The sequence below is a fragment of the Hemitrygon akajei genome, chromosome 13, assembly GCF_048418815.1.
Source record: "Hemitrygon akajei chromosome 13, sHemAka1.3, whole genome shotgun sequence".
NCBI classification, from domain to species: domain Eukaryota; kingdom Metazoa; phylum Chordata; class Chondrichthyes; order Myliobatiformes; family Dasyatidae; genus Hemitrygon; species Hemitrygon akajei.
In genome coordinates this window covers 47,234,402-47,260,261 of record NC_133136.1, presented here as the reverse complement: position 1 = coordinate 47,260,261, position 25,860 = coordinate 47,234,402, and the positions used below count along the sequence as shown (strand labels likewise).

General features: G+C 37.9%; 1 protein-coding gene across 7 annotated transcripts in view; it reads left to right on the top strand.

Annotated features, from left to right (window-relative positions):
* Nucleotides 1–25,518, top strand: part of fat1a (FAT atypical cadherin 1a) — a 183,803-nt gene extending 158,285 nt beyond the window's left edge. For 3 of the 7 annotated variants that reach the window (XM_073064547.1, XM_073064549.1, XM_073064546.1), the window contains exons 19-29: nucleotides 2,336–3,137; nucleotides 3,373–3,504; nucleotides 3,671–3,828; nucleotides 5,066–5,528; nucleotides 10,471–10,624; nucleotides 11,469–11,579; nucleotides 11,674–12,302; nucleotides 13,573–13,710; nucleotides 20,961–21,020; nucleotides 23,432–23,467; nucleotides 23,988–25,518. In XM_073064547.1, coding sequence (XP_072920648.1) covers nucleotides 2,336–3,137; nucleotides 3,373–3,504; nucleotides 3,671–3,828; nucleotides 5,066–5,528; nucleotides 10,471–10,624; nucleotides 11,469–11,579; nucleotides 11,674–12,302; nucleotides 13,573–13,710; nucleotides 20,961–21,020; nucleotides 23,432–23,467; nucleotides 23,988–24,616 — 3,312 coding nt within the window. In that variant the 3' untranslated portion in view covers nucleotides 24,617–25,518. The remainder of the gene's footprint in view (nucleotides 1–2,335; nucleotides 3,138–3,372; nucleotides 3,505–3,670; nucleotides 3,829–5,065; nucleotides 5,529–10,470; nucleotides 10,625–11,468; nucleotides 11,580–11,673; nucleotides 12,303–13,572; nucleotides 13,711–20,960; nucleotides 21,021–23,431; nucleotides 23,468–23,987) is intronic. The other 4 variants (XM_073064550.1, XM_073064548.1, XM_073064551.1 and 1 more) reach the window with 4 other exon arrangements.
* The last annotated feature ends 342 nt before the right edge of the window (nucleotides 25,519–25,860 follow it).

Here is a 25,860-nt window from a genome sequence, read left to right as displayed (position 1 = left end):
AGAAGTCTGTCAGCTGTCACAGAGCGGCCACACACTTGAGCAAGATATTCAAGCATGTCCACCACTTGTGGATGTTCAGCACTTCATTGCCCCAAGATTCACAACTATTAGGAAAGAAGATGCTTTGCCAAATCAAGGAATTGGCCCATATTTAACTGAGGTTTGAAAAGCAGCTTAACCACTGATATTTCCTCTTCAGAAGAAAGAATTTGAAATGTTTTTTTTTTGGAAACTTTGGCTTTCGTCAATTACAGGCAATTATGTAATGTGATGCTGAATGTTGTTGCACAATAATCCAATGTTGTTAAATCCCCAAATGCCAAACTGCATAACTTCAGTGCTCTGCACTGTTCTGCACTAGCCCCTAAAGGTAAACTTGCAGGTTGAGTCGGTGAGGAAGGCAAATGCAATATTAACGTTCATTTCGAGAGGACTAGAATATAAAAACAAGGATGCAATACTGAGGCTTTATAGGGAACTGGTGAGCCCTCACTTGGAGTATTGTGAGCAGTTTTGGGCCCCTTATCTAAGAAATGTTGTGCTGACATTGGGGAAGTTTCGAAGGACGTTTCACAAAACTGATTTCAAAAATGAAAGGCTTATTATATGAGAAGCTTATGATGGCACTCACCTTGTACTTGTTGGAATTTAGAAGTAAGAGGGGGCAATTCCATTGAAACCTATAGAATGTTGAAAGGCCTAAATAGAAAGGATGTGGAGAGGATGTTTCCTATGGTGGATGAGTCTAGGACAGAGGGCACAATCTCAGAATAGAGGGACGTCCATTTAGAACAGAGATTAGGAGGAATTTCCTCGGCCAGAATCTGTGGAATTTGTTGTCACAGGTGGAGGCTAGGTCACTGTGTGTAGTTCAGGCAGAGATTGATAAGTTGGGGTATGATAGGTTACAGAGAGAAAGCAGGAGAATGGGGTTCAGAAAGAAATGGATCAGCCATGATCAGTTGGCAGAGCAGTCTCAATGGGGAGAATGGCCTAATTTTGCTCATATGTCTTAATGTCTTATTTTGTAATTTAGAATAATTATTCAGCACCAATTGCTCAACAATCTTAACTGCAGGGCTTTTCGTATAAAAGTTCAAACAGATCATTTAAATTTAGAGCCTTTTTTAATATTAAAAATAGGGTAAACAGAAGAAATGACCGGAATGACATTCAAATGCCCGCTGCCAGTCTAATGTTTGGCAGATGAAAAGGTAGTAGTAATTCCTGAATACCTGACATTCATCTGATCTGCTTTTCATGGAGCCCTTCAGATGGAAGCAATTGGGACACTTCTATGGGCTTTCCTAGGCTACATGAACATTGTTAAGTCATATATGGGAACTTTATGTACATTTAAATGGAATGAGCACTGCACATTTTGCACACACTTCATACCAAACAGTGGCTGTCACAACTAGTAATATGAGGCCAAGAGCACAATGACTTTTCATGGTAAAGCATATTATCTATTTCTTTCTCTTTATTGCTGACTGACGATTCAACTTACTGGTAGAGATAGTGTCTTCTCATTCTCCGGATTTCATATGTTGCCTATGAGTTGCTGAAGACTGGGCAGGACCACCTGGAAATGGTTCAGGATTTCCAGTGAACCAGTTAGTGATTATACCTTGAAGATGAAAATTGTAAATCATACTTCACTGCAACTAAAATTCGAATGGATATGCCAGCTAGAGACTTTGATTTATTTGATTTTGATTGTGACTTTGATTGACTTTTTATTTACAGATTTTTAATAGAAGTTTCTCCAGATGTTTCAGTATGATGAGCAGTAGAGTATATTTACATTTTAAAGAATGTGATCTGTCGGACTGTTTTGCAGCCACCTCACTCTGCATTGAACTAATGGGACTGATGATGTACTTGTATTGAAATTGTACACTGTTCTAAGAACATGTTATACTAGCATTGTATGTGAGAATGTGCTGTAAATATAGTGTAGCCATCAATAATTTGGAACAACAAAGCCAATGGGAATTTTTGTGTTGTCATGGAAGCAGATCTGCTTTGCTGAAATTGATGTGCGCAAAGCTACAGATAATTGTCTAAGATTTAATGCAGAATTACCCTTGTATATAGGAGGGGGTGAATTAGAATAAAAATATGAATCCTTTCAAGAGTTCAAGAGTGAAGGACATTATTACTAAAGCTTTGCCTAAAGTAATTTGAAACTATATTCTGAATTTTCTAATGTACGTTGTGTAAAGACTGCAAAAGAAAATCTGCAACAAGACAAATACTTCAATATGAATTGAAGGGTATAAAAAGTAGGTTAGTCTGTAATGTCAGTTACATTTGCTGTTTTTTTTTCTAGGTAACTGATAATGGGCGACCTCCATTATCCTCATCAACATTCATAAAGCTTAAAGTTATTGAAGAAAGTATTTATCCTCCAGCAATCCTTCCCCTCGAAATCCACATAACTACTGTTGGAGATGAGTATGCAGGAGGTGTTATTGGAAAGATTCACGCAACAGATCAGGATATTTATGATACTCTCAGATATAGCCTTGCTTCTGACATGGGAAACTCATTTGAAGTTTCCAGCACTGATGGCAAAATGATTGCACATAAGTCTTTGGACATTGGACAATACGTTCTTAATGTCACTGTCACTGATGGTCGGTTCACAACAGCTGCTGACGTAACTGTGCACGTTAAGCAAGTGACAGAAAACCAGGTCAACCATTCTATTGCCATACAATTTGCAAATATTACACCCGAAGAGTTTATAGGAGATTATTGGCGTAACTTCCAAAGGGCATTAAGAAATATTCTCGGCGTCAGAAGGCACGATGTGCATGTTGTTAGCCTGCAACCTTCCGAACCACCTTCGAATTTGGATGTGCTCCTGACAGTCAATAAAGCAGGCAACTCTTTCCATCTCCCTGAGATTCTGTTCTATAAGTTGAATACCTCTGTGGTGGACATAGAGGAAATGATGGGTGTACGAATATTAAAAGTCTTTCACAAACTTTGCGCTGGTCTGGATTGCCCAACTAGATTTTGTGAAGAGAAGATCACTTTAGACAGTAATACCATGTCAACACACAGCACAGCGAGGCTGAGTTTTGTCACACCAAGACACCATAGAGAAGCTGTCTGTCTTTGTAAAGGTAAGGATACCTTGTATTCACTCTGAGTCATTGCTATGTAATACAACCAAAACTATAATATAGATCTTATAATTTGTGTTTGCAAATTTTAAATATCAAAGAAAATAACATCATACAATACTAATTTATTTCATGAAATTGTACTTAAAGTTGTAGATTTTTAATTGTTGAGGTGTCATCAATTAAACTCTCAAGAAATGTTTATTATATTTTATCTAATTTATTTTGCTTCTAGACAGCAAATGCCCCACTGTGCATAAACTTTGTGAGGCTAATCTCTGTCCTGCTGATACTGAATGTGTACCTGATGCAAAAGAGGAACGATATACATGCTTATGTAAAAATGGGAATCAGGGCCAGTGTTCTGGTAAGGATTTTCTCTATAATCTAAGTTGAAGGCTTATTTAAAATTTAATTTCTCATGAGTTTTATTATGCTATTGATAGCTTTCATTTCATATTGCATATTTAATTAATGTCTCTATTTCTAGTAGATCTGGGTCTGCGTTTCACATCCTTGATTTGCATTTATAGGTGACTCCTCTCTGACATTTAATGGCAATAGCTTTGTGAAATATCGACTCCTGGAAAATGAAAATAAAGAGGAAATGAAACTTTCTCTGCGCTTACGGACTTACCATCCACATGCGGTTGTCATGTATGCTAGAGGAACAGACTATAGCATTCTAGAAGTAAGTGCAGCTCGCAGAAATGGGCAAAAATTTACTCAGTGCTATTCCTTGCATTTGATTAATTTAAGTCATTGACAAACCAGTTAAAACTAAAGATCTTGACATGGCCTTCTTAACTTAGAGATGCTAAGTGATTTCTGTTCCGTGAAAGAAAACTGAATGGCTCATGTTCATAAAGTGAACCTTCATTTTTGTTACGGAAGTTGCAAGATTCTGTTATCAGAATGATTGGTGCATTTGGTATACAAACAAACTGAATTTTGTGATGAAAATCCACATTCTGATACATGGGAAAATAGGGGTTTGAGGGGGCTACTTGTCCACTTAAACCTGCCCCGACACTCAATATTACCATGCCTTACTTGCAGTTCTGTGCCAGTTCCATGAAGCAACCAGTCTCCAAATTTTCAACCATATTCTACTTTCTCTTTTAAAATCTAGTCCCCACAACCTTCACCCATGGGTATACCCCAGTTCAGCTTTCCTACCCTCTCCATAGTGTATGAGTGTGAGGTAGTATGAAGGGAAAGTTAATGAGAGTGTAGGGAAGTAAAATGACATTAATGTAGAACCATAACATTTTATTTTACACATAAGAACATCGAGATCATTTTGTACTCCAATCAATATCAACCTTTTTCTATTTTAATAATAGTCTGCCTTTTGATTCCACTTACTTTGCAACATTAAACCCTATTTGCTAAGCTTTTGCCCACCCTTAATCGATCTAACCTGTTCCGAGTCCTGGTATCTGCAACACAACGTGCTCTCTCAGTAATTTTCATGTTAATCAGCAAACTTAAATACCTTGTACTTAGTGCCCATATCAATATAGAGAACAATAATTCAGTCCTGAGGATTAGTGGGGGACTCCATTAGTTACACCTGTCCAGTCTTAAAGAGATTTATTAATTGTCACAATGTCTTCTGTGTGCTTCAATCCATATTAACACTTCACCCAATGCACTAAGCTCTTACCTTATACATTATCCTTTTATTATACAATTAATTTATGGTATGCCACATAAAATACTTCCTACCCATAAAAGTCAGTCTGAAACACTTCAGATGGCTAGTTTTCATTATGTTCTTTGGACTGATCTAATGATGACTGCCAAGCTGTAGGGTGAGGTCACAAACCTGATCGTTATTTGAATATAATTCTGGTGACTATTAGCAGAATCTGTATTTTGATGTAAAAGTAGAGTAACTGATAGCTCACAATGCTGTTTTGCAGATTAACAATGGAAGATTGCAATATAAATTTGACTGTGGCAGTGGTCCGGGAACTGTGTCTGTACAGAGCATTCAGGTCAATGATGGTGAATGGCATTCTATTTCATTGGAAGTTGATGGAAATTACGCAAGACTAGTTCTCGACAAAGTCCATACAGCAGCTGGTACTGCTCCAGGCACCCTGAGGACACTAAACTTAGACAATTTTTTGTACTTTGGTGGCTATGTCCGACAGCAGCACACAAATCATGGCAGAAACCTGCAGGTCAGCAGTGGCTTTAGAGGGTGCCTGGAGACAATTATGCTAAATGGGCAGGTGCTCCCTTTGAGCAGTAAGCAGAGAGGCTATGCAGTCATGGAGGAATCTGTTGAAATATCTTCTGGTTGTTCATTAATGCTTGCAGAAGGATGTTCAAGCAGTCCGTGCCTCAACAGTGGCATATGTTCTTCACTGCCCCACGGAGGTGAGTGGCTCAATTAATGGTTCCAGTGACCAATGAGTTAAATTTAGTATTTAGCAATATTACATATAGGATCATCAAAAATAATTTTCATATAATGGCTTTTTGCTGCACTTTGATTAATGAATTAACCATGAACCAAATAAAATCTGAGCAAGAATTGTTCATCCAGAGCTTCATATAAGTGTTCAATAATTTAAGAATGTTAAGAATATGAAGCTGTCATGCAGTCTATTGAATATCCAATCTAATATAAAGTCTGCTGCAAGCATTTATTCATATGAGCAAAAGCTGTGCGGAGCAAAAATGTTTTGATTTTGAGCAAATATCTATATATCTATTTCCATGCTTAGTTTTTCTCCTGAAGTCTAAGTGTATCTTTATCATCTCTTGTATTTCGTCCATTAAACTATAGAATTAAAGTTTTTCAAATACTTGTGCAAATATACCCCCAAGAGCTTATGTTGCTATGACTACTCTAATCTGCACCCATTGTCAGGGATATGATAGTCTTACCTTGAATCTCCTTGTAGTCTTATTTCATTCATAGTCCTAAGTGAGTTTGTTTCTGATTTAAATGGAGCCTCTAAGCCCCTAATTTCAATCCAGGTGTACAAAATTTGAGAGACCAAGCAGTCCTGGATTAGATGCATAGAGCTATGCATAATGGAAAATGGGGCCTTCAGTCCAACTTGTCCAAACCAAGCGTGTTGTCCAAATGAACTAGTCCCATATGCCTGCATTTGGCTCACATTGTCCGAAATCTTTTTCCTGTCCAAATGACTAATAGATGTCATTCTTGTACAGGTAGTCCCCGAGTTACGAACGTCCAACTTATGGACAACTCGTACTTACGAACCGAGGAAGAAGAACGCCGTCCGCCATTTAAAGTCGGATTGCGACACCATCCTCCATTTTAAGTCGTTGCCGTTGACACTGTATTGAGTGTTTAACTTTGTATTTGGCTTAAATTTTTCTTCGTAAGATTTACCCTGACAACCCCCCCCCCCGCCCCCGTTCTGGCTGGGCTCGAGAACGGAGGTCTCTGAGTTTGATCTAGTGACAGACCGCTCCCATGCCAGGTTGATGTCAATCCAGTGACTCCCGTACCATCTGTGCTGGGTTGGTGTCGAGCTCGCAACTCGACCTCATTTAAAAAAAACACTGTCACCTCCAGTTTAAATTCCCATGTGGAATATTGTGGATGATCAAATACCCAAACCCAGCACAGCCCCACTTGTCCCATTTAGCCTGTCTCAGTGCGGTGGTCCTTAGGACCCAGCGGACCTCGGGAGCCGGCAGAGCTCGGGAGCTGCCACCCGCAGTGTTTCTGTTCCATTGACGGGAAGCGATCACAATTGAAAATAAAGTGGAAATATTAAAGTGTTTGGAAAGAGATGAAATGCCATTGGTCATTGATAAAGCGTTAGGCTATAGTCGGTCAACGATCGGAACAATTTTAAAGGATAACGGATAAAGTGAGAATAATGGAGCATGTGAAAGGCCCTGCCCCGATGAAAGCTACAATTATTAATAAGCAACGCAGTGGTTTAATTATTGGAATACATATGTTTCTTAAGTGTTTTATATGCATAAAGGTAAAATATATACTATATACTAAGACAAAAGTTTGACTAACCGACGCTAAATAATACTGGATGTACTTGTTCCAACTTACGTTACAAATCCAACTTACAGACGGACTCAGGAACAGAACTCATACGTAACCTGGGGACTGCCTGTACCCACCTGTACTGTTTCCTCTGTCAGCTTGTTCAATATGCACATTACTCTCTGGATGAAAAAGTTACCTGTAAGGTCCCTTTTAAATATTCCCCTCTCACTTTAAACCCTGTGCTTCAGGGAAAAAGTTCTAGTGTACACAGTCTTTCCTTATAACTCAGTCCATCCAATCCTGGTATCATCCGCTTTTAAAGCCTTTTTGTACTCTTTCCAGCTTAATGACATCTTTCCTATAGCAAAGCAACTAAATCTTGTACACTTTTAACAATATGCCTCAATTTCCATCCTGACCAATGAAGACAAGTATACTAAACACCTTCACCCTGTCTCCTATGTTGCCACTTCCATGAATCTATGTACCCTAGATCTTTGTTCTACAGAACTCCCCAGACTCCTATCCTGTGCAAATCCTGCCTTGGTTTGTCTTACCAAAATGCAACCCAACACATTTATCTGAATTAAATTCCATCTGCCATTCCTCAGTGGCCCAGTTGATTGAGATCCTATTGCGATGTCAGATAACCTTCTTCACCGCCACTTTACCAGTAATTTTAATGTCATCCACAAACTTAGTAACCATTCCACCCACATTCCCATCCAAATCATTAAAATTAATGATAAATAGCAGTGGACCCAGCACCAATCCCTGCAGCATACCACTGGTCACAGCCCTGGTCTGAAAAATAACACACCACCACCATTCTCTGTCTCGCACTGTTGTTTGGATAGATTCCCCTGGATCTGGTGTTATCCAACCATGCTACTTTGCAGCATCTACCTTACAGAAGGTTTTGTTGAAGATTATGTTTTTGTATTTACTGTGGGGAGTGGGCCATTGGAATATTCATTTTTAATTTGTACAGAACGAGAAATCCTTGGCATTTTGTGGGACTGCCTTCCCCTCAGGTTATTGCAGTTCCTTTCTAAAAAAGCAGCCATAAACTTAAAATTTTGTTCAATTATGAAGCCTTGCATTGTAGACTGTACAAAGATTTTAACTGATGTATTTTATTCAGTAAATTGCAAGTCTCTCTATATGTGATTTCTTAAACCACTGATAACACTTGAGTTGTGACACGAATCCACTTCATCACAAATTATCCAAATTTACATTCTACACACACAATGTATGTTAATATATTCAGAACAATCACAAGACAAGCAGCCATCATATTCCTTTCAGATTTTATTATGGCTTATTAAAGGCTTCTCAGAGGTAATTTACATTTTAACATTGTAAAGGAAAACATTCTCAGGCATACCATTCTACACAATGACCCACTAATAAAATAAGGAGGCCTCCACTGTTAATATTCAATTGTAACGGTGAAATTGTTTAATATAGTAATATCTGAGACTTCTGTGTTTACTTTCCATCTGGCAAATCATTAAAGTAACTTATCTTTTGACCACTGCTTGTAAAGCAGAGGTAACATTGACTTGGTAATATCCAAAATCATAGTGACTCATTCATCAATGATGGTTCCACTCATGGCATGTGATGTTAGTATTAATATGGCTTTCATTAAGGCAAAGCATGACACAATCCACTGATTAGGAACGCACTCAACGATTCAGCAACAGCTTTTACCCCTCTGCTATCCAGTTCCTAAATGGAAATTGAACCCATGAACAGTACCTCACTTTTTTTTATATTATTTCTGGTTTTTTTGCACTATTTAAAATTTAACTATTTAATATATACATCAACTGTTTAATTGATTTATTTACTTCTTTCAATATTATCCTGTATTGCTTTGTACTGCTGTTGCTAATTTAGCAAATTTCAAGTCATATGCCAATGTTATTAAACCCGATTCTGAAATAAAGGAAAGGATAGCAGAGATTCTACCATCGTAATATTGGCTTCTCTGGTTACAAGCAGAATATCAAAAAAAAATCAAGGGGCTGCCATCGAGGCCTTATTGTTTATGACTATGGAAAGGGATATACCAAGGTGTTACTGCACAGTCACCTTGCACTAGTGCATAAGTTATTGGGGAAAATACGTATACCAATCTAAATCATCATTTAAAGAGCATAGTTAAATTGAGGACTGTCAGCAATGAATTTGCTCAGGGAAAAACGTAGCCAAGAATTTGTAATTTTTGAGGGCCAAATTCTACACGTGATCAAACTGTGAAGGGCAGTGGGATCCAAGTGAAAGTGGTGTCACATCCAAAAAGCTCTCAGCCTCTGGAAGCAAAAAGTATTAGTCAGCATTGGTAAAAACTGCTGGCCCCTGAGTTCTGCAAGGCACTTTGCCGCCGATTCAATGTATTATGTATCGCTAAATTAGACTTAAATATCGAGCATTATAAGGTCACAGATAGTACATAAGCTGTTAGTTTGATAGCAAGTTGGAAAGTTGTATACTATAGGAAAGACGGTGAGCCAACTGGCAGAGCAAATGCAGATTGGTGTGGAGAAAATGCAAGTTTACATTTTTGGGTAGGATAGGCCACAGTAGGGAACTAACAATAAATGGTAGGATACTGAGAAATGTGGAAAATTGGGATCTTGAAATGTATGTTCTCAGATCTCAGATTTAACAAGACAGGTCAATGAGGTTGCTATGAAGGCATATAGGATATTTCCCATTATTAACCAAGTTGTAGAATACAAGTGGAATTTAGCTCTAACCGTATAAACAGATAGAAAACTGTATACAAGTCTATTCACTTCATTACAAGAAGGCTATCCAGAATTGATTTATGAGGATTTTTCCTGACCAGAGAATTATCATTATGAAGACACAATTGAGCACAGTTGATGCCTTAGAAGCAAATGGACAATTAGTCATATATAATTGAGAAACTCAGAAGTGAGGAATAGTGAAGAAGTAATTAAGTAGAGGTGGCATGATGAGGAGATTGAGGTCATACACTTGCCATGTTTGAGGCAGCGATCCTCATTACATATTTAAAATAAAGTATTGCAGTCAGCACTTGATGTACTCTCATCTGTAAGGTTACAAACCTAAGAGCTAGTAAATGGGACCAATTGGAGTAGCTATCTTTGCTGGCAAAGATACATGGCCACTTCAGGGCTGGTAATAATGGTAATTAATTTTTATTTGAGATGATGATAGATACAAAATGTATTCTGATTTCTAATCTCTTCGTGTTTTTTTTAATTGTAGTTTTAGTTTTTTCTTATTTGCTAATAATTCTCACTTTATGGAAATGTTCATTCTCTACAGGCTACTTTTGTAAATGTACTTCTCTGTTTACGGGTACTCATTGTGAAATTAGTGTCAGCCCTTGTGATTCGAACCCATGTCTGTATGGTGGAACATGCATTCCAGTGAACGATGATTACATCTGCCAGTGTAGAGGACAATATACAGGACTAAGGTTAGTTTCCTTTTCTTATTAAATCTCAGACTGAATTTTAATGGAATTTTAATTTTTTTTTAGAAAAAGACGGCTAGTCAAACAAAAATGGAGAAGCTGTTGCCATCGTTTCTTAGCATTTACTGAATACGCATGTTTAAAGTATAGTACTTTGTTTGAAAATACAAGTTATTTATATCTTTGGAGACTGTACCTAAATTTTCAATGTGATTTACATTTGTTGGAAAAACAACAATAACAGAATTTTTGGTAAGGTTCAGGAACATTTTGGCATTGCTGTGTTGAAATGGGTCTGCATTCTCTTGTTGAATCCAGGTAATATATGGAACATCTAGGTGTTTTTTTTTTACATTTCTTCTCTTCCCAGCAAGCCGATATTAAATCTTTTTGTTGTTGAGAAATACCAATGTTTTAATTATTGCTGCACGTAACCTTTGATCCAGCGATAGCCACATGTTGATGGACATAATTATTTAAACGTCATGATTGATGGCTTTGGACAAAAGCCAATTTGATGCAAGGCAGTGACGAGCAAGCCTGCTTCATGTTGTCTCTAATGCTTTGCACTATAAATTGGCAGGCTCTGCCAAGAATTGTTTCAATTTGTTTAATCATAGGCTTTGAAATTATACCTTATTGTCTATAATTTCCAGTAATATTGGATGAATGTGGTAGAAGTGTTGTGCATTTCCTATTTTAACAATATGCTTAGGATTCATAGAAGGATTTTTTTATATTAAAGAATAATTCATGCTTTCTAAACATTGTACACAGTGGCACAGCTCTGTTTTTTCTGTGCTGCTGGAAACTTCCATTACAATAATTTAATCTGCATTTATTTTAGGTGTCAAGTGGGTCCATACTGCAAAGATAACCCTTGCAAAAATAATGGCAAATGTATCGATAGTCTTGATGGCCCCGTTTGTGAGTGTGAAGCAGGTTATCGTGGAGAAAGGTTTGTATTTGCGATAACTTAAACTTCAAATACACATACTACCTTTTTAGTCCTTTCCCCCAGAAAATCACTTTATTTTTGTTTACTTCCCTAGATGCTTGGCTGATATTGACGAATGTCGTGATAGCCCTTGTCTTAACAAAGGCAGATGTGAAAACACATATGGCTCCTTCAACTGTAATTGCAGTCAAGGCTTTGTTGGAAAGCTTTGTGACGATACTGTGGTTAACAAATACATATCCACGCCCTGGAATATTGCTTTAGAAGAAGTTATTGGAATTATAGCCTTCGTTGCAACCATATTCGTTCTGGTTTTGTTGTTCGTCCTCTTCCGTAAGAAGATTTGTAAAAAGAAGCAGCATAACGAGAGCAGTGAAAAACGCGTTGGAGCTACCACTTCTTTCTTGCAGAAGAACTATTTTGATTCTAAAATGAGTAAAACAATCTATTCAGACATTCCACCTCAGGTGCCTGTTCGTCCGATCTCTTACACTCCAAGTATTCCAAGTGACTCCCGAAACAACCTGGACCGAAATTCTTTTGAAGGATCTGCTATACCAGAGCATCCAGAGTTCAGTACTTTCAATCCAGACTCTATGCATGGACACCGGAAAACTGTGGCTGTTTGCAGCGTTGCTCCAAACCTACCTCCTCCTCCTCCATCCAACTCTCCATCCGACTGTGACTCCATACAAAAACCCAGCTGGGACTATGATTATGATGGTAAATATCTTATTGTCGCTACTACAGATTGTAAGTCTACTGTTTGCTTCCTTTTTCTCTGTCCGCCCTAAGCTCAGCCGCACTCCATTTCCTGCCAAGCAGGTAGCTTGCTACCATGCCTTATAGCCTTTTCAGCATTTAATGATGCATTTCCACTACTTGTATACTGATTAAGGTAGTTCTGCTTCAGACAGCATAAACTGTTTTTACTGACAATGGAGATTTTGCAGGTAACCAGATGAGACTTTTAGTGGTTAGTCAACTTGCAGTCAAAGTCAATTTACAGAATTTGCTGTGTTTAGATTTTTCATTGCCGTCATTGGACGTTTCCAGGTGTCCGGCAAATGCATAATTAACGGCTGTGTGTAATTTATTAACTAACTGCTATAGAAAATGCCCTGAAATATTAAGGAGTCTTTTTTGATCCCATTAGTACACTAGAATTACTTACAGAAACAAATCCATAATATTAAATATATGACAAACTGCGAGTCAAAGTCTGAGAGGAATCCACATTACTTAGATTTGCACCTTGCATTTCTTTCACAGTCAGTAATAAGTTGCATGAGAGATGCAGGCAGCTTTTACTTTGCCACTCATGAAGCCAGTAGCATTTAGAAAGTATTTAGCAGTTAAAAATAGAGAAGTGGAGCAATGGAGGCAGACAGGTCAGTGTAGAAAATCAAGAGTTCGTGGTAGGCACTGGAGGTGAGGGCTGCCCCTGTGGTCTGAATGAAGACGTTCCACAAAACAGTCACTCCACATCTGTGTTTGGTTTCTCCATATAGAGGATGCCACATTATGCATACTGAATGCAGTGCACTAGATTGGAAGAAGTGCAAATAAAACATTGCTTGACTGAGAGAACTATTTGGCCCTTAAATAGTGGAAAGGAATGAAGTGAAAGAACAGATTTTGCATGTACATGGGAAAGTCCCATGTTACCAAACTTCCCCATTTTACACATTCAGCATTTGCTTTTCAATTAGTGAAATCAAAATCTGACTGCAATGTTGTTTCTGCCTTTCTGCATTAGTAGTTCTTGCATGAAAAATGCTGCCTTGAAACCATTTAATGCAAATTTATGTTTGCTGTTTTAATACTGTTTTAAATCTGGGCTTCTGATTTTATGTGTTTTAAATGCACTTAATGTAGATTAGAACAAGACAGAATGAGACCCGCAGTATCCATACTGACCAATGGTTCCTTTAACGAGTGTTGTCGGGCTTTCAGAGATTAAAAGAACTCATGTTAATTTTTTAACTTACAGCAAAGGTGGTGGATCTCGAACCCTGTCCATCAAAAAAGCCTCTTGAGGATAGTGCTTGCCATCCTTTTAACACCCAGGGAAGCATTTCAGAAGTCCAGTCTCTCAGTTCTTTCCAGTCTGAGTCATGTGATGACAATGGTAAGAACTTCACCCACCAAAACCTATATTGTCATGTACAATACTAATTTGTCTCTCTTCGAGGACACTAGATGCTTATTGAAGTTCAATGCTTATAATTTATTAAAATCTTCCAACGCAGCTATTAAAAGACAAAATTCCTGTATTAATAGCTGACATTTCATTGGCTGTTCCATTATTCCTAACACTAAATCCACTAAAACTCCAAATACTGCACACTGAAGAAATCATTATATTACGTAAGTGACTGCAACTTTTCTTATTCTTCAAATCTTCTACGAGTTACTTTTTAAATTTTATTTTTCTTTGGTTTTAGTGTCCATCTGTTTTAGTTGCTGATAAGTGAGAACAGGATTTAACAAGTATTCAGTTACAGGGTCAATTACTGCTGTAAATAGAGGAAGTTCTTGAGCAAAATGGGATTCCTTCATATTGATTGGTAGTTTCTCAGTTGGTATTGATTGTTAATGAACACCGGTTCTTTATTAGAGAAAAAGAAGCACTGATGAGCTATAGATGAACTGTTAGGAGAGGATGTTCCTGACTGCTAGTTTTAGTTTTAAAAAAATGCTTACAAATAAATCAATGTAATAAAGTGCTGATGAGCTGTGTATTGAACACTGTCCAAAAATTAAATTAGAATCAAGAGGTCTGCACTGAGATCTAGCAATTTACCCCAGGACAGTCCTGCAGTAATTAAGACTTCATTGTGTCACTGTGATAGAAATTAATAGTACAGGAATGTTCATGTGATGAAGGGAAGTGGAGTTCCCAAAATGATCTTTAGAACAAAGCCAGCAGTTACTACTGCAAGCTCCATTAATTAAATTTGGACTAACCTACAATGCCCCATGTGCTATTTTAAATGCCATTTCAGAAACTATTGTATCATTTGGTAGAACACTCTCTTGCATTAAGAGAGTGCTGGAATATCAAAGTGATGGCCTCATTAATCAGTAGAGTGGTGCACACCAGACTATTAAGCTGATGATGCATCTGTAGCAGTGCATTTATTTCAAGATCATTCTCTTGATGATGTATATACAAATGACACAGTTAAGCGGTAATATTTTTATTTGACCACCATGTAAGTCTCAAGGTTTAAAGCATTAAATTTAGTCTTTGACAGTCATGTGTAACAGATTTTAGTAAATTAGCTGTCAAGTGTACAGTACTGTGGAAAGGTCGTTGGGCACATGTATATAGCTAGGGAGCCTAAGACTTTTGTACAGTACTGCATTTGTCAATGTGGAATAGAGAGTGAGTTTGGTGGGAGCAAAGAATGTTGGGAATGGTGAAGGTGGAGCACTGTAGAATGGGTGTGGGACAGCAGACAGAAACACCACCCCTTGCAGACTCACCCAGCCCTGAGACACCGGGCAAGATTACTTGATTCCAATTGGTTTATTTATTATCATCATTGATTACTGATATCACTCTGGTGCTTTCCGCTCCTTTCCCTCTCCCTTCTCCCTTTCCCAACCATCATTTTCCTCTCCTTCCCTCTTCCCACTCTCAGTCCCCAAAAGAGACCCAGTTCATAATCAGGTTTATCATCACACACAAGTCATGAAATTTGTTTTTTTCTGGAAGCAATTTCTTGCAAAATATAAAATTACTACAGTACTATGCAAAAGTCTTAAGCACCCCAGCAATATACATGTTTTGACTTTTGCACAGTACTGTACACACTTGGAATATAACTGGTGTTAATTTATTTTGAGGATTGTATGTAATTATGAAGGCAGTCTAACTTTCTGTTGGGTTTAGCCACCTTCTACAGTAATTTGCCATTTGTCCAGAGGTTGCTCAATCCCCATGTTTAGTAATTATTGTGGTACAGTTGAATAATTGAAGTAATTTCTCCAATTTTTTTTTGGTTTTCGACAAAGAGGACTGAGATTGGCCCACTATTTTGTGTGGTGCCCATTGATGCTACTCAAACTTTCACAGGCATGATACAAGTATTGATTTTCCAGTTGTTTGCCTCACAGACTGTGAAAGATCATTGGGGCAGAATACAAAGGAAGAAAGCCTGGAGACAACCATAGAGTCTGAAGTCAGGGTGTCTATCTCCTCTGCAAGATTCTTCTTAGTTAAGCGTGTTAGAATGCTTGAGAAAGGAGAGACTGTGGACGCTATTATATGGAGCAGCAGGCAATCTACTAGAGGACTTAAGTGGGTCAGTCAGCATCTGTGGAGAGGAGAGGAATTGTTGACGTTTTGGATCGACAATTCTTTTCTGCCCCACAGATTCGTGACCTGCTGAGTTCCTCCAGCGTATTGTTCATTGCTTCAAAATGCTTGTCTTTTATTTAGTAGTCGTTCACTGAAAAATTCTGAGCAATCGTTCCCAGTGCTTGACGGAGTGATTGATTTCTAAATTTACCGAGGGATATGTGTGTGTGGTTAGCAAACAGGGACTGTTTCAGGCTGTGCTCACCCGTGTCATCCACTGAAGTTGGATTGCCTGTCGCCAGCCGCTGCTCGAGCTCATTTAATCAATCCATTGCCTCGTACCTGAGTAGTAGAGACGGAAAGTCATTGGGGGGGTGGGGGGGGGGGAGGAATCAAAGTCCAGGGACATAGAATAAAACAGCAAGACGAAACTATGTTGTGTAGAACTAATTAAATTACAATTAAACGAATCACTTCTGCCTCCACAATGTCCAAATCATTCCATTTCCTGCATGTTCTTGTGCCAGTCCAAGGGGCTCTGAGCACCCCTATCAGAGTTTCCTCCACCACCACCACACCATTTCCTGTGTATTAACAAGAAACTTGCCCAGACATCTCCCCTGATCTTTCCCCTCTAACCTGAATACATGCCCTCTGGTATTAGACGGTTCAACCCTAGGAAAAAGATGCTGGCTGTCTACTATATCTCTCCCTCTTGTATTCTTTTAAACCTTTATGGGATCCTTTTGCCTCTGCCATCCCAAAGAAAACCCCAATCTCGTCCATCCTTTCCTTACAGCACGTGCCCTCTAATCCAGTTAGCACCTCTGCCCCCTTGCCAAGGCCTCAGCACTCTTCCTATGATGGGGAGATCAGAAATGAATACAGTGTCCCAGGGTTGGCCAAAATAGAGCTTTATAACATGATTTCTCGACGAATAAAGGCAAGCATGCTAAATGCCTTCTTTATCCCCCTATTAATATGTGTATCCCCTTTCAGGGAGTTAGTGTCTCTCCTCATCATGTTGTTAAAGGGTCTCGCCATTAACGGTACACTGTCTCTTTACACTTGGCATGTCAGTATCTTCCAAAGAGGAGAGAAAAGGGTAAAGATGGATATATGTTGTATAGATGGATATACATTGTATAAACTCATAGAAATTATTCATCAAAATAGATGTACTAAATGCAAAATGGTAGTCCCATTGCAATGTACTATATATTGCTGTATGTAAGGTGATTGAGAACACACTGATGATGCTTGTACTGTGTTCATATACATTTGCAAATTCTCTAGAAATGAAGCAGCCCATGCCTCTTGCAGCAAGACAGAGACTGCAATCTGGCTTAGGCTAGTAAATGGCAAGTAATATTTGCACTGCAGAATTACTACGCAAGTGAAAGTCTAACCCATCGACACCTGTCATTCAGTAACCTAGCTAAAACGGAGTCCCCTACCATCAACATTCTGGAGTTCACTTTTGATCCTCCAGACTGGCCAACCAAATAGCATGGCTACACGTGCGAGTCAGATAACCCTTTCTATTATCAACAAGGTATAAGTCAGGAGCATGATGGTATCCCTGGATGAGTACAGCGGTAGCTCGATGCTATCCAGGTCTAAACCGCCTATAGTGGGAACCATACAACCATTCGAAGTGTTTATTCCGGTTTATTCTACCTTTGCACAGAGGCTGGAGTGTGTACCTTCTACCTTCTATAAAATGCTTTGCTGATTCACAGACAAGCTACCCTGACATCACCTCACAAGCACACAGTCTCTAGCACCAAAGGGAACAAGGGCAGCGCCTGCAATTTCCTCTCCCTAAGTTGTACACCATCCTGATTCGGAAATATGTCACCAGTTCTGGGTCTAAGTTCAAGAACTCTCTCCTCAATGACATTGGGAAAGTTCCTTTAAAAGACATTACTGCCTTGTTAAAGATGAGCCATAAACACTGGCTTTGCCAGTCCCAATAGATAAACAATTAATTGACAAAATTTACAATAATTTCACACTTACTCCACAAGTGCTCATCTCTTACAGATCTCCAATACCCTTCCATTCCTCTAGAGTTCTAATGGTAAGGATCCAGCATGACAGTGCAGTGTTCTGCATTCCAAGGCTCGCTGTATCTTCAGTCCTTTCCACTACCCTCTCCAATGAACTCCCTTTCCCAGACCCTACATTCTGGCTTTACTTCGACTTTCCTTTGCCTCCCCCATGGTGAAAATTGTAATGTAATGAAATGTTTAAAATATCCTTGATTAGTTGTGCCAGATGCCTAATATCAGCACTTTATTTTTCTCTGTAATGTATAATTTTTTTTGCATTTCACACACCTGTTTCAGCAGCTAATATTTCCCTGTTGAGAAGATGGAATCAAAGCCGTGTTTGCTCTCACTTTAGAAGTGGTCCCTGTGCTCTAACAGTTAGACAGCCATTTTGTACATTTACTGCAGCTGCCATCTAAAATAAGATTTCCTTGAATTTAAAATTAATAGACAATTTGATGCTATAGACTCTGTTTAGGATTAAGAAAGTTTTACTTTAACACACAACTCCTACAGAAAAAGTGTAGAATTTTGAGGCTGTTGAGAAGATTTTCTAAGGATGTTCAAGTGTGCAAGGTGGAATAATTGACATTACCTCAGAGTGAGTGGGAAGGTAACAAAATTGCAGAGGAGGAGGAAATAAGATGGAGATATCTACAATGTTTGATAATAATGTGACTACCAATGAATGGGACAAATCGAAGGTCGGAGATAGAAAGACAGATTTGAAGGGATGGAGGTGGAAGGGATTATCTTATGATCTTATATATTTTAAAAGATCATAAGACGTAGGTGTAGAATTAGGCCATTCAGCCCATCGAGCCTGCCCTGCCATTCCATCATGGCTCATCCCAGATCCCACTCAACCCCATGCACCTGCCATCAATCCTTTGATGCCCTGTCTGATCAGGAAATGATCAACTTCCACCTTAAATGTACCCACAGACTTGGTCTCCACTGCAGTCTGTGGCAGAGCATTCCATAGATTCACTGCTCTCTGTCTTTAAAAAAAAAAGGTCCTTCTTACCTCCGTTCTAAAATGTCACCTCTCAATTTTGAGGCTGTGCCCTCACCGAAGGAAACATCCTCTACACATCCACCCTATCTCGTCCTTTCAACATTCGGTAGGTTTCAATGAGATCCCCACACATTCTTCTAAATTACAGTGAGGATAAGCCCAAAGCTGAGAAAACCCTGCTCATATGTTAACCCCTTCATTCCCAGAATCACCCTTGTGAACTTCTTCTGTCCCTTTCCAATGAGAGATGGAGCCCAAAACTGTTGACAATACTCCCAGTGCGGCCTGACTAGTGTCTTATAAAGGCTCAGCGTTATCTCCTTGCTTTTGTATTCTATTCCCCTTGAAATAAATGCCAACATTGCATTTGCCTTCTTTACCACAGACTTTACCATTTTCTGTGTAGTCTTTCTAGACTTGGAGTCCCGTACATATCAATACTTTCATTGTGTATATGTTAATGAGGCATCCAGCTGATTCTTGGCTATGCAGCAAGAACCATGGACGTTATTACAACTCCAACTGCACTTTAGTTTACTACAAAAGCATTAAGGCACATTCTGAGACCATGGAGGGTTTTTCATAAGTGAAAGGCTTTTTCAAACTAATTATAATACTGTAGGGAAGGGCCATATCTATCACATCCATTTTTGCTCCATAATCATCAAAGCAGAAGTTAAAATCTAATTCTGGAGTTGCTAATCTGAATGAATGTGACGAGCTACTCTGACCAGAGCTGGGAAAGCAGGAAGAAGGCACCCATTTACTTTTTAAAAAAAGCAACTAAGCTATTGGGCAGCAAAATAACCTCTGCACATGTATCATGGTGATCTCCAAGTTGTCTGTGCTACAGGATATTACCAGAAATATTTTTTTGTTATTCGAGCTGTTTATGTATATAAATTTTTAGGAGCTTTCAGGAATAAATTAAAACATCTCATACAAATTATGGGAATTTTTTTATGGCATCAGAGTATAAAGACGTGTTATATATTTCTTTACTGACAACAAACTTTCCTATTTGCATTTGCTCTTCATGTGGATAGCTTTGTTTAATGGAGGATCCTGTTAGAATTTCTGGGTGTGTTCTGTAACTTTACTAACAAATTCAGATGGTAATCTTGTAGGAAGTATGTTTTAAGGAAAATGAGTAGTACATTTGGTTGTTTTCCTTCTTCTATTGGAATTCGTTGGTTTATCTTGATAAATCCAGTAGTATAGACTGAAGAAATAAAAATGATTGTGAAGGTAGTTACTTACAATCATCAAGATTTCCAGTTGTGTTTCTGAATCTGCTGGCATGGGGCTTTGTAAGTGGAAGGTGCAGGAATCCATGTGATTAATTGTTTACAGGTGCAATATCTCTCATTTAAATTCACCAGTGTGTAAGGTGGAGCTGAAGCATTTTGTCATTCCAGTATAAAAACTTTCACTCCACAATCATTTTAATGGGATTTATGTTTGCAGTTTTGTTTTAGCTTCAGCTTGCATGAGGTTCTGTACCCAAAAGAAAGCAACTGAAGAGAACCCGTGCAAAACCCTACCCTAAGAAGTGAGAGCTCCAATCGAAGCAGATAATTTAACTTCCTCAAGTTAGCTCATCTTTTACTGAGGTGATAGGGACCATTGAGTTTGAGATGATATTTTCCCTTCCCTTTTCTCTGAAGTTTCTGAAAAGCCCACAAAGCATCCCAATATATTTACATATTTAAAATAAGTTAACCAAGACATGGCTGGATATGCATTGATGACTACAGATAGAAAACTAGTTGTCAAATGCTGATTAACTGAAATGGATTCCTTGGGTAATTCACATTGATGACAGTGAAGTCATTCTGTTGGCTAATGAAATATTCTTGTTGCTGCAGACACTTCATACTGTGTGTTTTAAGTTGTATTTTAAATATCAGCAGAGCTAGGATAAATATTAATGAATGTCTTAAGTTTATGTACTAATTGTAAATTTATTTTAATCTACTCCTTCCCTATTCTCCTCCAAGCTTCCATAGTGACTGTAATACACCTTGTCAATGCAGTTGTTGACTCGGTAGAAAAAGAAGGTATATCTTTTTTTACAAAGCTCAGTTATAAGTGTATTGTGGTTCTATGTCGTAAGTCTATAACACTGTCATGTACTTGCAGTGAGAGTGCTGTTTATCCATTTAGCAGTAGTCGTCAATATTATTAATCTGAAAAACAATTCTGTTCACGTTTCCAAAATAAGTCCTGAACATTGGTATTTTAAAAAATATATTTTTTCAATTCATGCTCCAAACTACTGGTTCCAGATTATGACTGGAGCTTCTTTCCTCTAACACTCTTTTCTTTCAACAAGCAAAATAATATGGTTACAAATTATTTGAAGGCAGTAAAGCTATTTTCATCCTTTTTTGATTTCTTTGTTTTGCATATTCATGAACATATTGAAGATGCATTTGTACATTTATGATGTACCATTGGTCTTTGTGTTTCTCATTTGTTCTCTTTCCTCTGAGTCATAGACGTGGCTGTAAAAATAAGTATGAAAATTCTTTGAGAAAGTATTAAATATAATAATCACTTAAAAACAAAGTGAACAGTGAATAGAATCAGTGGCAGTAGATAAGAAACAGTAGATTAGAAATGACTGTCTTCTGTGACAGTTAAGACTCTATGATAAGCCTTTGAATGTTAACTAACTGAGAGCTCTGCAAATATGAATCAAATACTTCGGCCCAGTCTGCTTTTCACCTAGAAAAGGTAAACTCAAAGATAATCCAGGATAAGTCCTTGAAGCTGAAGTTTATTGGAAATTACATAATTCAAATTGATCAATGTTCCACTTTATGAATAAAATGTTATTTTTTCAGGATTAAGTAACCTTACCTTGCTCTTAAAAGAAAATGTTATGGACACATTCCCGAACCAGGAGGGGAATGCAAATTAAAGTCTCAAACCAGAATTTCAGTCTGGTTGTGGTTATTCTAAGTTTCCATCTCTTCTTCCCAAAATCTATCAGCAAAATACAGCTAATTCTGACCACATCAATCCTGAGCCTCACAGTGTAAAGTGCAGGTCTAGTGTTACTGAATGTGACTATGACAGGAAATGGGGCCTTAAAATATGTGGAAAGCCAGTCATCAACAGGAACTGTTATCCATTCAACTTTAGTAATGTATATTTACACTGATTGGATCATTTCAGCCTTGGCATTAGGGAAGTGGCAATACTGGGGGCTTAAACTGAAATTAAAATATCTCATTTTAGTACCTGGCCTTAAAATGATATAATCTGATAGGTTATCAGATATGCCAACAGGTAAAAATCACTACTTTAGTGTTAGAGGTATTGTTAAATGAGTACTTAAGTGTTAGGTTATTGTATGGCCTCTTTTTGAACCATGAATTAGTAGACCCCAATTTATGTATCTTCATGTTTGAAGTTACAAATCTTGTTTGTTGAAATATTTAAAAGTTTACCTCCAATGAGGGTCATCTTTTTAATGTTAGAATGTTGAAATAGGGAAAATGTCATTAAGTATGTAATAACATAAGAGAGCAGGTGTAGGCATCTGATGTCCAGATCCTCTGGTTTCCCTAGTCCAAATATCTGTTAATTCTAGCCCTGAGTACACTCGGCAACTGGATCTCTGCATGTCAGAGGTAAAGAATTAAAAATGTTCATAAAGTTTCATCTTCATAAATACTTAGCTCAGTGCAAACTGGATGGCATGTTAAGAGAAGTCTCGGGGTAATCCGGTTCAAAATAATCCAGTTGTTGTATCTAGCGATATTGATCCGGAGTTTCTTCAGAAGGCTAGGATGAGGCCTAAAACTTGGTAGTTATGGTAATTTCATTAGGTGTTACAAGAACAAAGGATGAGCAAAGAAATGAAGATGAAGATAAAGAAGTTGTGGACATCTCATACAGAGACTAAAGATAAACACTATTCCAGTGATAACAATTAACCTACTGAATGGCCAGATTCAATAAACTTGACACCTGCTGCAGAAAACAGAAGTTTCTAGAAAAAATGCAGAATGAACAATACTACAATTACTGGACAATTTACTGAATAATTACACATATATAGGTGATTATATAAAAATTAAAAGCAAGCATAGGAAAGTTGCACTGCGTGGAAAATGCTACAAAAATAACAATTCTACACCCTAATCAAACAAGATAGAGTAAACAACTTATTCATATTTCTTCTTTCAATTCCTCCCAGAATCATTAATGTCTCAATTTATTTTCTAATTAGTGCAATGGGAAATTCTTGGACAGCCGTTCTTCTGTATTATAAAGAACCTTTTAAACCACTTATTCTGGTAAACAGCACTTAACTGCTCTTTAAAGTGTACGTAAGTGGGTATTTAAATTGTTTGTTGCAAGCAAGCACATGGAATGTTAGTATAGAGATTTCTTTAATATTCTGATGCTTTAATATTTCATGTTTTCTTCCTCCCTTTCTTCTCTTGGCCATCTAAAGAAACTCTTGTGGGTCATGACCTCAAGAATCCAAGAGGTGACTTTTGTCTGCATGCCTTTTTTCCCCCCCTCATACTCACTAAAGCTGTGCATCTTTCACTTTAACATCCACTGCACGGTATTCTGTGTAGTTGCAAGATGATATGTTAATCCATTGTTCATGTGCTCAATATCGGTTATAAGTGTGGTTGGTAGACAATATAGAAGGTTTGTATTTTCAATCCTACCCCACCTGTTCCTATTCTCGCAAATTAGCCACGGCATTGTAATATAACCAGAATAACATTACTCGCTGGTTTAAGACTCTGTATATTTAAATGACTACATGCAGCTGTCAATTGGCATATTTTTAAAATATGCAGGTAAAAGGATATGAGAGATCTGGTGCCCACCCCACCCATGTCCTATTACACCTTGGTGAACTTGAGCAACACTAACAATAATTTCTTCTTGCATACGAATTGTTGTTTGTTGTGTTCTTGACTTTTGTTAAAGCTAATAGTTCAATTCAAAATAAAACATTCTAATTATTTTCCTTTTCTTCTCCTTTGAAAAAGCATATCACTGGGACACATCTGATTGGATGCCGAACGTTCAGCTACCTGGCATCCAGGAATATCCACAATATGAGGTAAATGAACACCCAGCCCCGCTTTATTCTGACCCTAATGCCATTGACACAGACTACTATCCTGGAGGGTATGACATTGAAAGTGATTTCCCGCCACCTCCAGATGATTTCCCAATTCACGATGAACTGCCGCCATTGCCCCCGGAATACAATGAATTTGATTCCATACAGCCTCCGCGGGACCTGCCCGTTGCTGGAAGTCTGAATTCAATGTCACAAAATAGACAGCATTTTAACATGAACCAGTGTCTACCCCACCACCACTATTCAGCGGACCTCTCAGAACGGCAGAATGCAGTCCCCGCGGGAAGCAACTATCGGGGTACCTACCCTTCCTACTCCCTAACGTATAATGATGACTTTGACGCACCCAGTATGGATAACATGTCTATGTCTGTGTACACATCTACCACCGCCTCTTGCTCTGATGTCTCAGCGTGCTGTGAGATGGAAGAATCTGAAGTCATGATGAGTGACTATGAAAGTGGGGATGAAGGCCACTTTGATGATGTAACTATTCCACCACTGGACTTTCAGCAACACACGGAAGTCTGACAATTCTAAAGTGCCTGGGCTTTAACCGGACTGCACCATGCAACAGCTTCTATATTGACAAGTATTCTATGTTATTTTGCATATTGGTTTGCAAGCATTGTCGGTCAGCTAATTCCAGCATGGCTGCAGAGGATCATGCAGCATGTTTCTACACATCACTGGTTTCTTTCTCCTGAACTACTGGAACTGAATTTAACAAATTACATTTTCATTGGCTGTGCCATTTCAGAATGTGGTTTTGTATCAGTACAAACATGCAAAGTATAGAAGGATTTTGATATTTGGCAATATATTTCACAACATCCTTTCATTGTGGTATTGGTCTGTATTTATGTAGTTCTAATAATACAGAGATTAATTTTTTAAAAGAATTTTTCTTGTCCTGCAGTTTTTCTTTGTAAATTTAATGTACAGTTCTGATTAAATAGTCTAAACTAGGATTTTGTAGATATGTGGAATTGTTTCCAGAATTTTAGTGCTGTTCAAGTGTGTTCATCATTTGCTTTAACAGTGGCATACCCTGATAGTTGCGTACAAACCAGTGATTGGGGTTCTACTCTTAACTTTATTATTTCCAGTCAATTTAAGCATTCATCATAAACATTTTTACCAAATGTACCAAAATGCCAAGTTGATAAGAATGAGTGGGTTTATTTTGCTATGTTTGGGTCTGAAACATGAAAATGTCTTAACAGTGAATGAATGCATTTTTTAATTGTAAATTGTGTGGATTTTTTTTTCTCAGTAAAAGGGGACCTACTGAATTTTTAGAACCAAAACTTTGCATAACATGACAATGACTTTCTAAAAGCTCTCTGTGGTGCAATGGTCCTGTTTTTTTAAATGAAACTTCCATTAGCATACACTTACTTTCTCATTGGTAATAAATTGTGGAAAATTAATTGCCTTGTGCTGTGGTGTGTCTTTATGAATTCAAATTGAGTTGAACTTTGCCAGAAAGTAAATCAGGAATGTATCACCAAAATAATAATTATCAGGTAATGCAGCCTTAAGTGTCCACAGGGTTTTTCCCAATCTCACCATGGTTTTGGTGGTACATCAGAGTAAACCCCAATGGAAATCAAGGACTTCTTTAGATACGTTTAAAAAAAAAAGCGTCGGAAACATACCTCCCACAATGTTATTTTCTACAAGCTTTTTCATGTCTGCATTTGTACTGTGAAATGGAAAATCCATTTGTCAAAATTTTATGAAGGAGAAAACCTAATATAAAATTTTTTGGA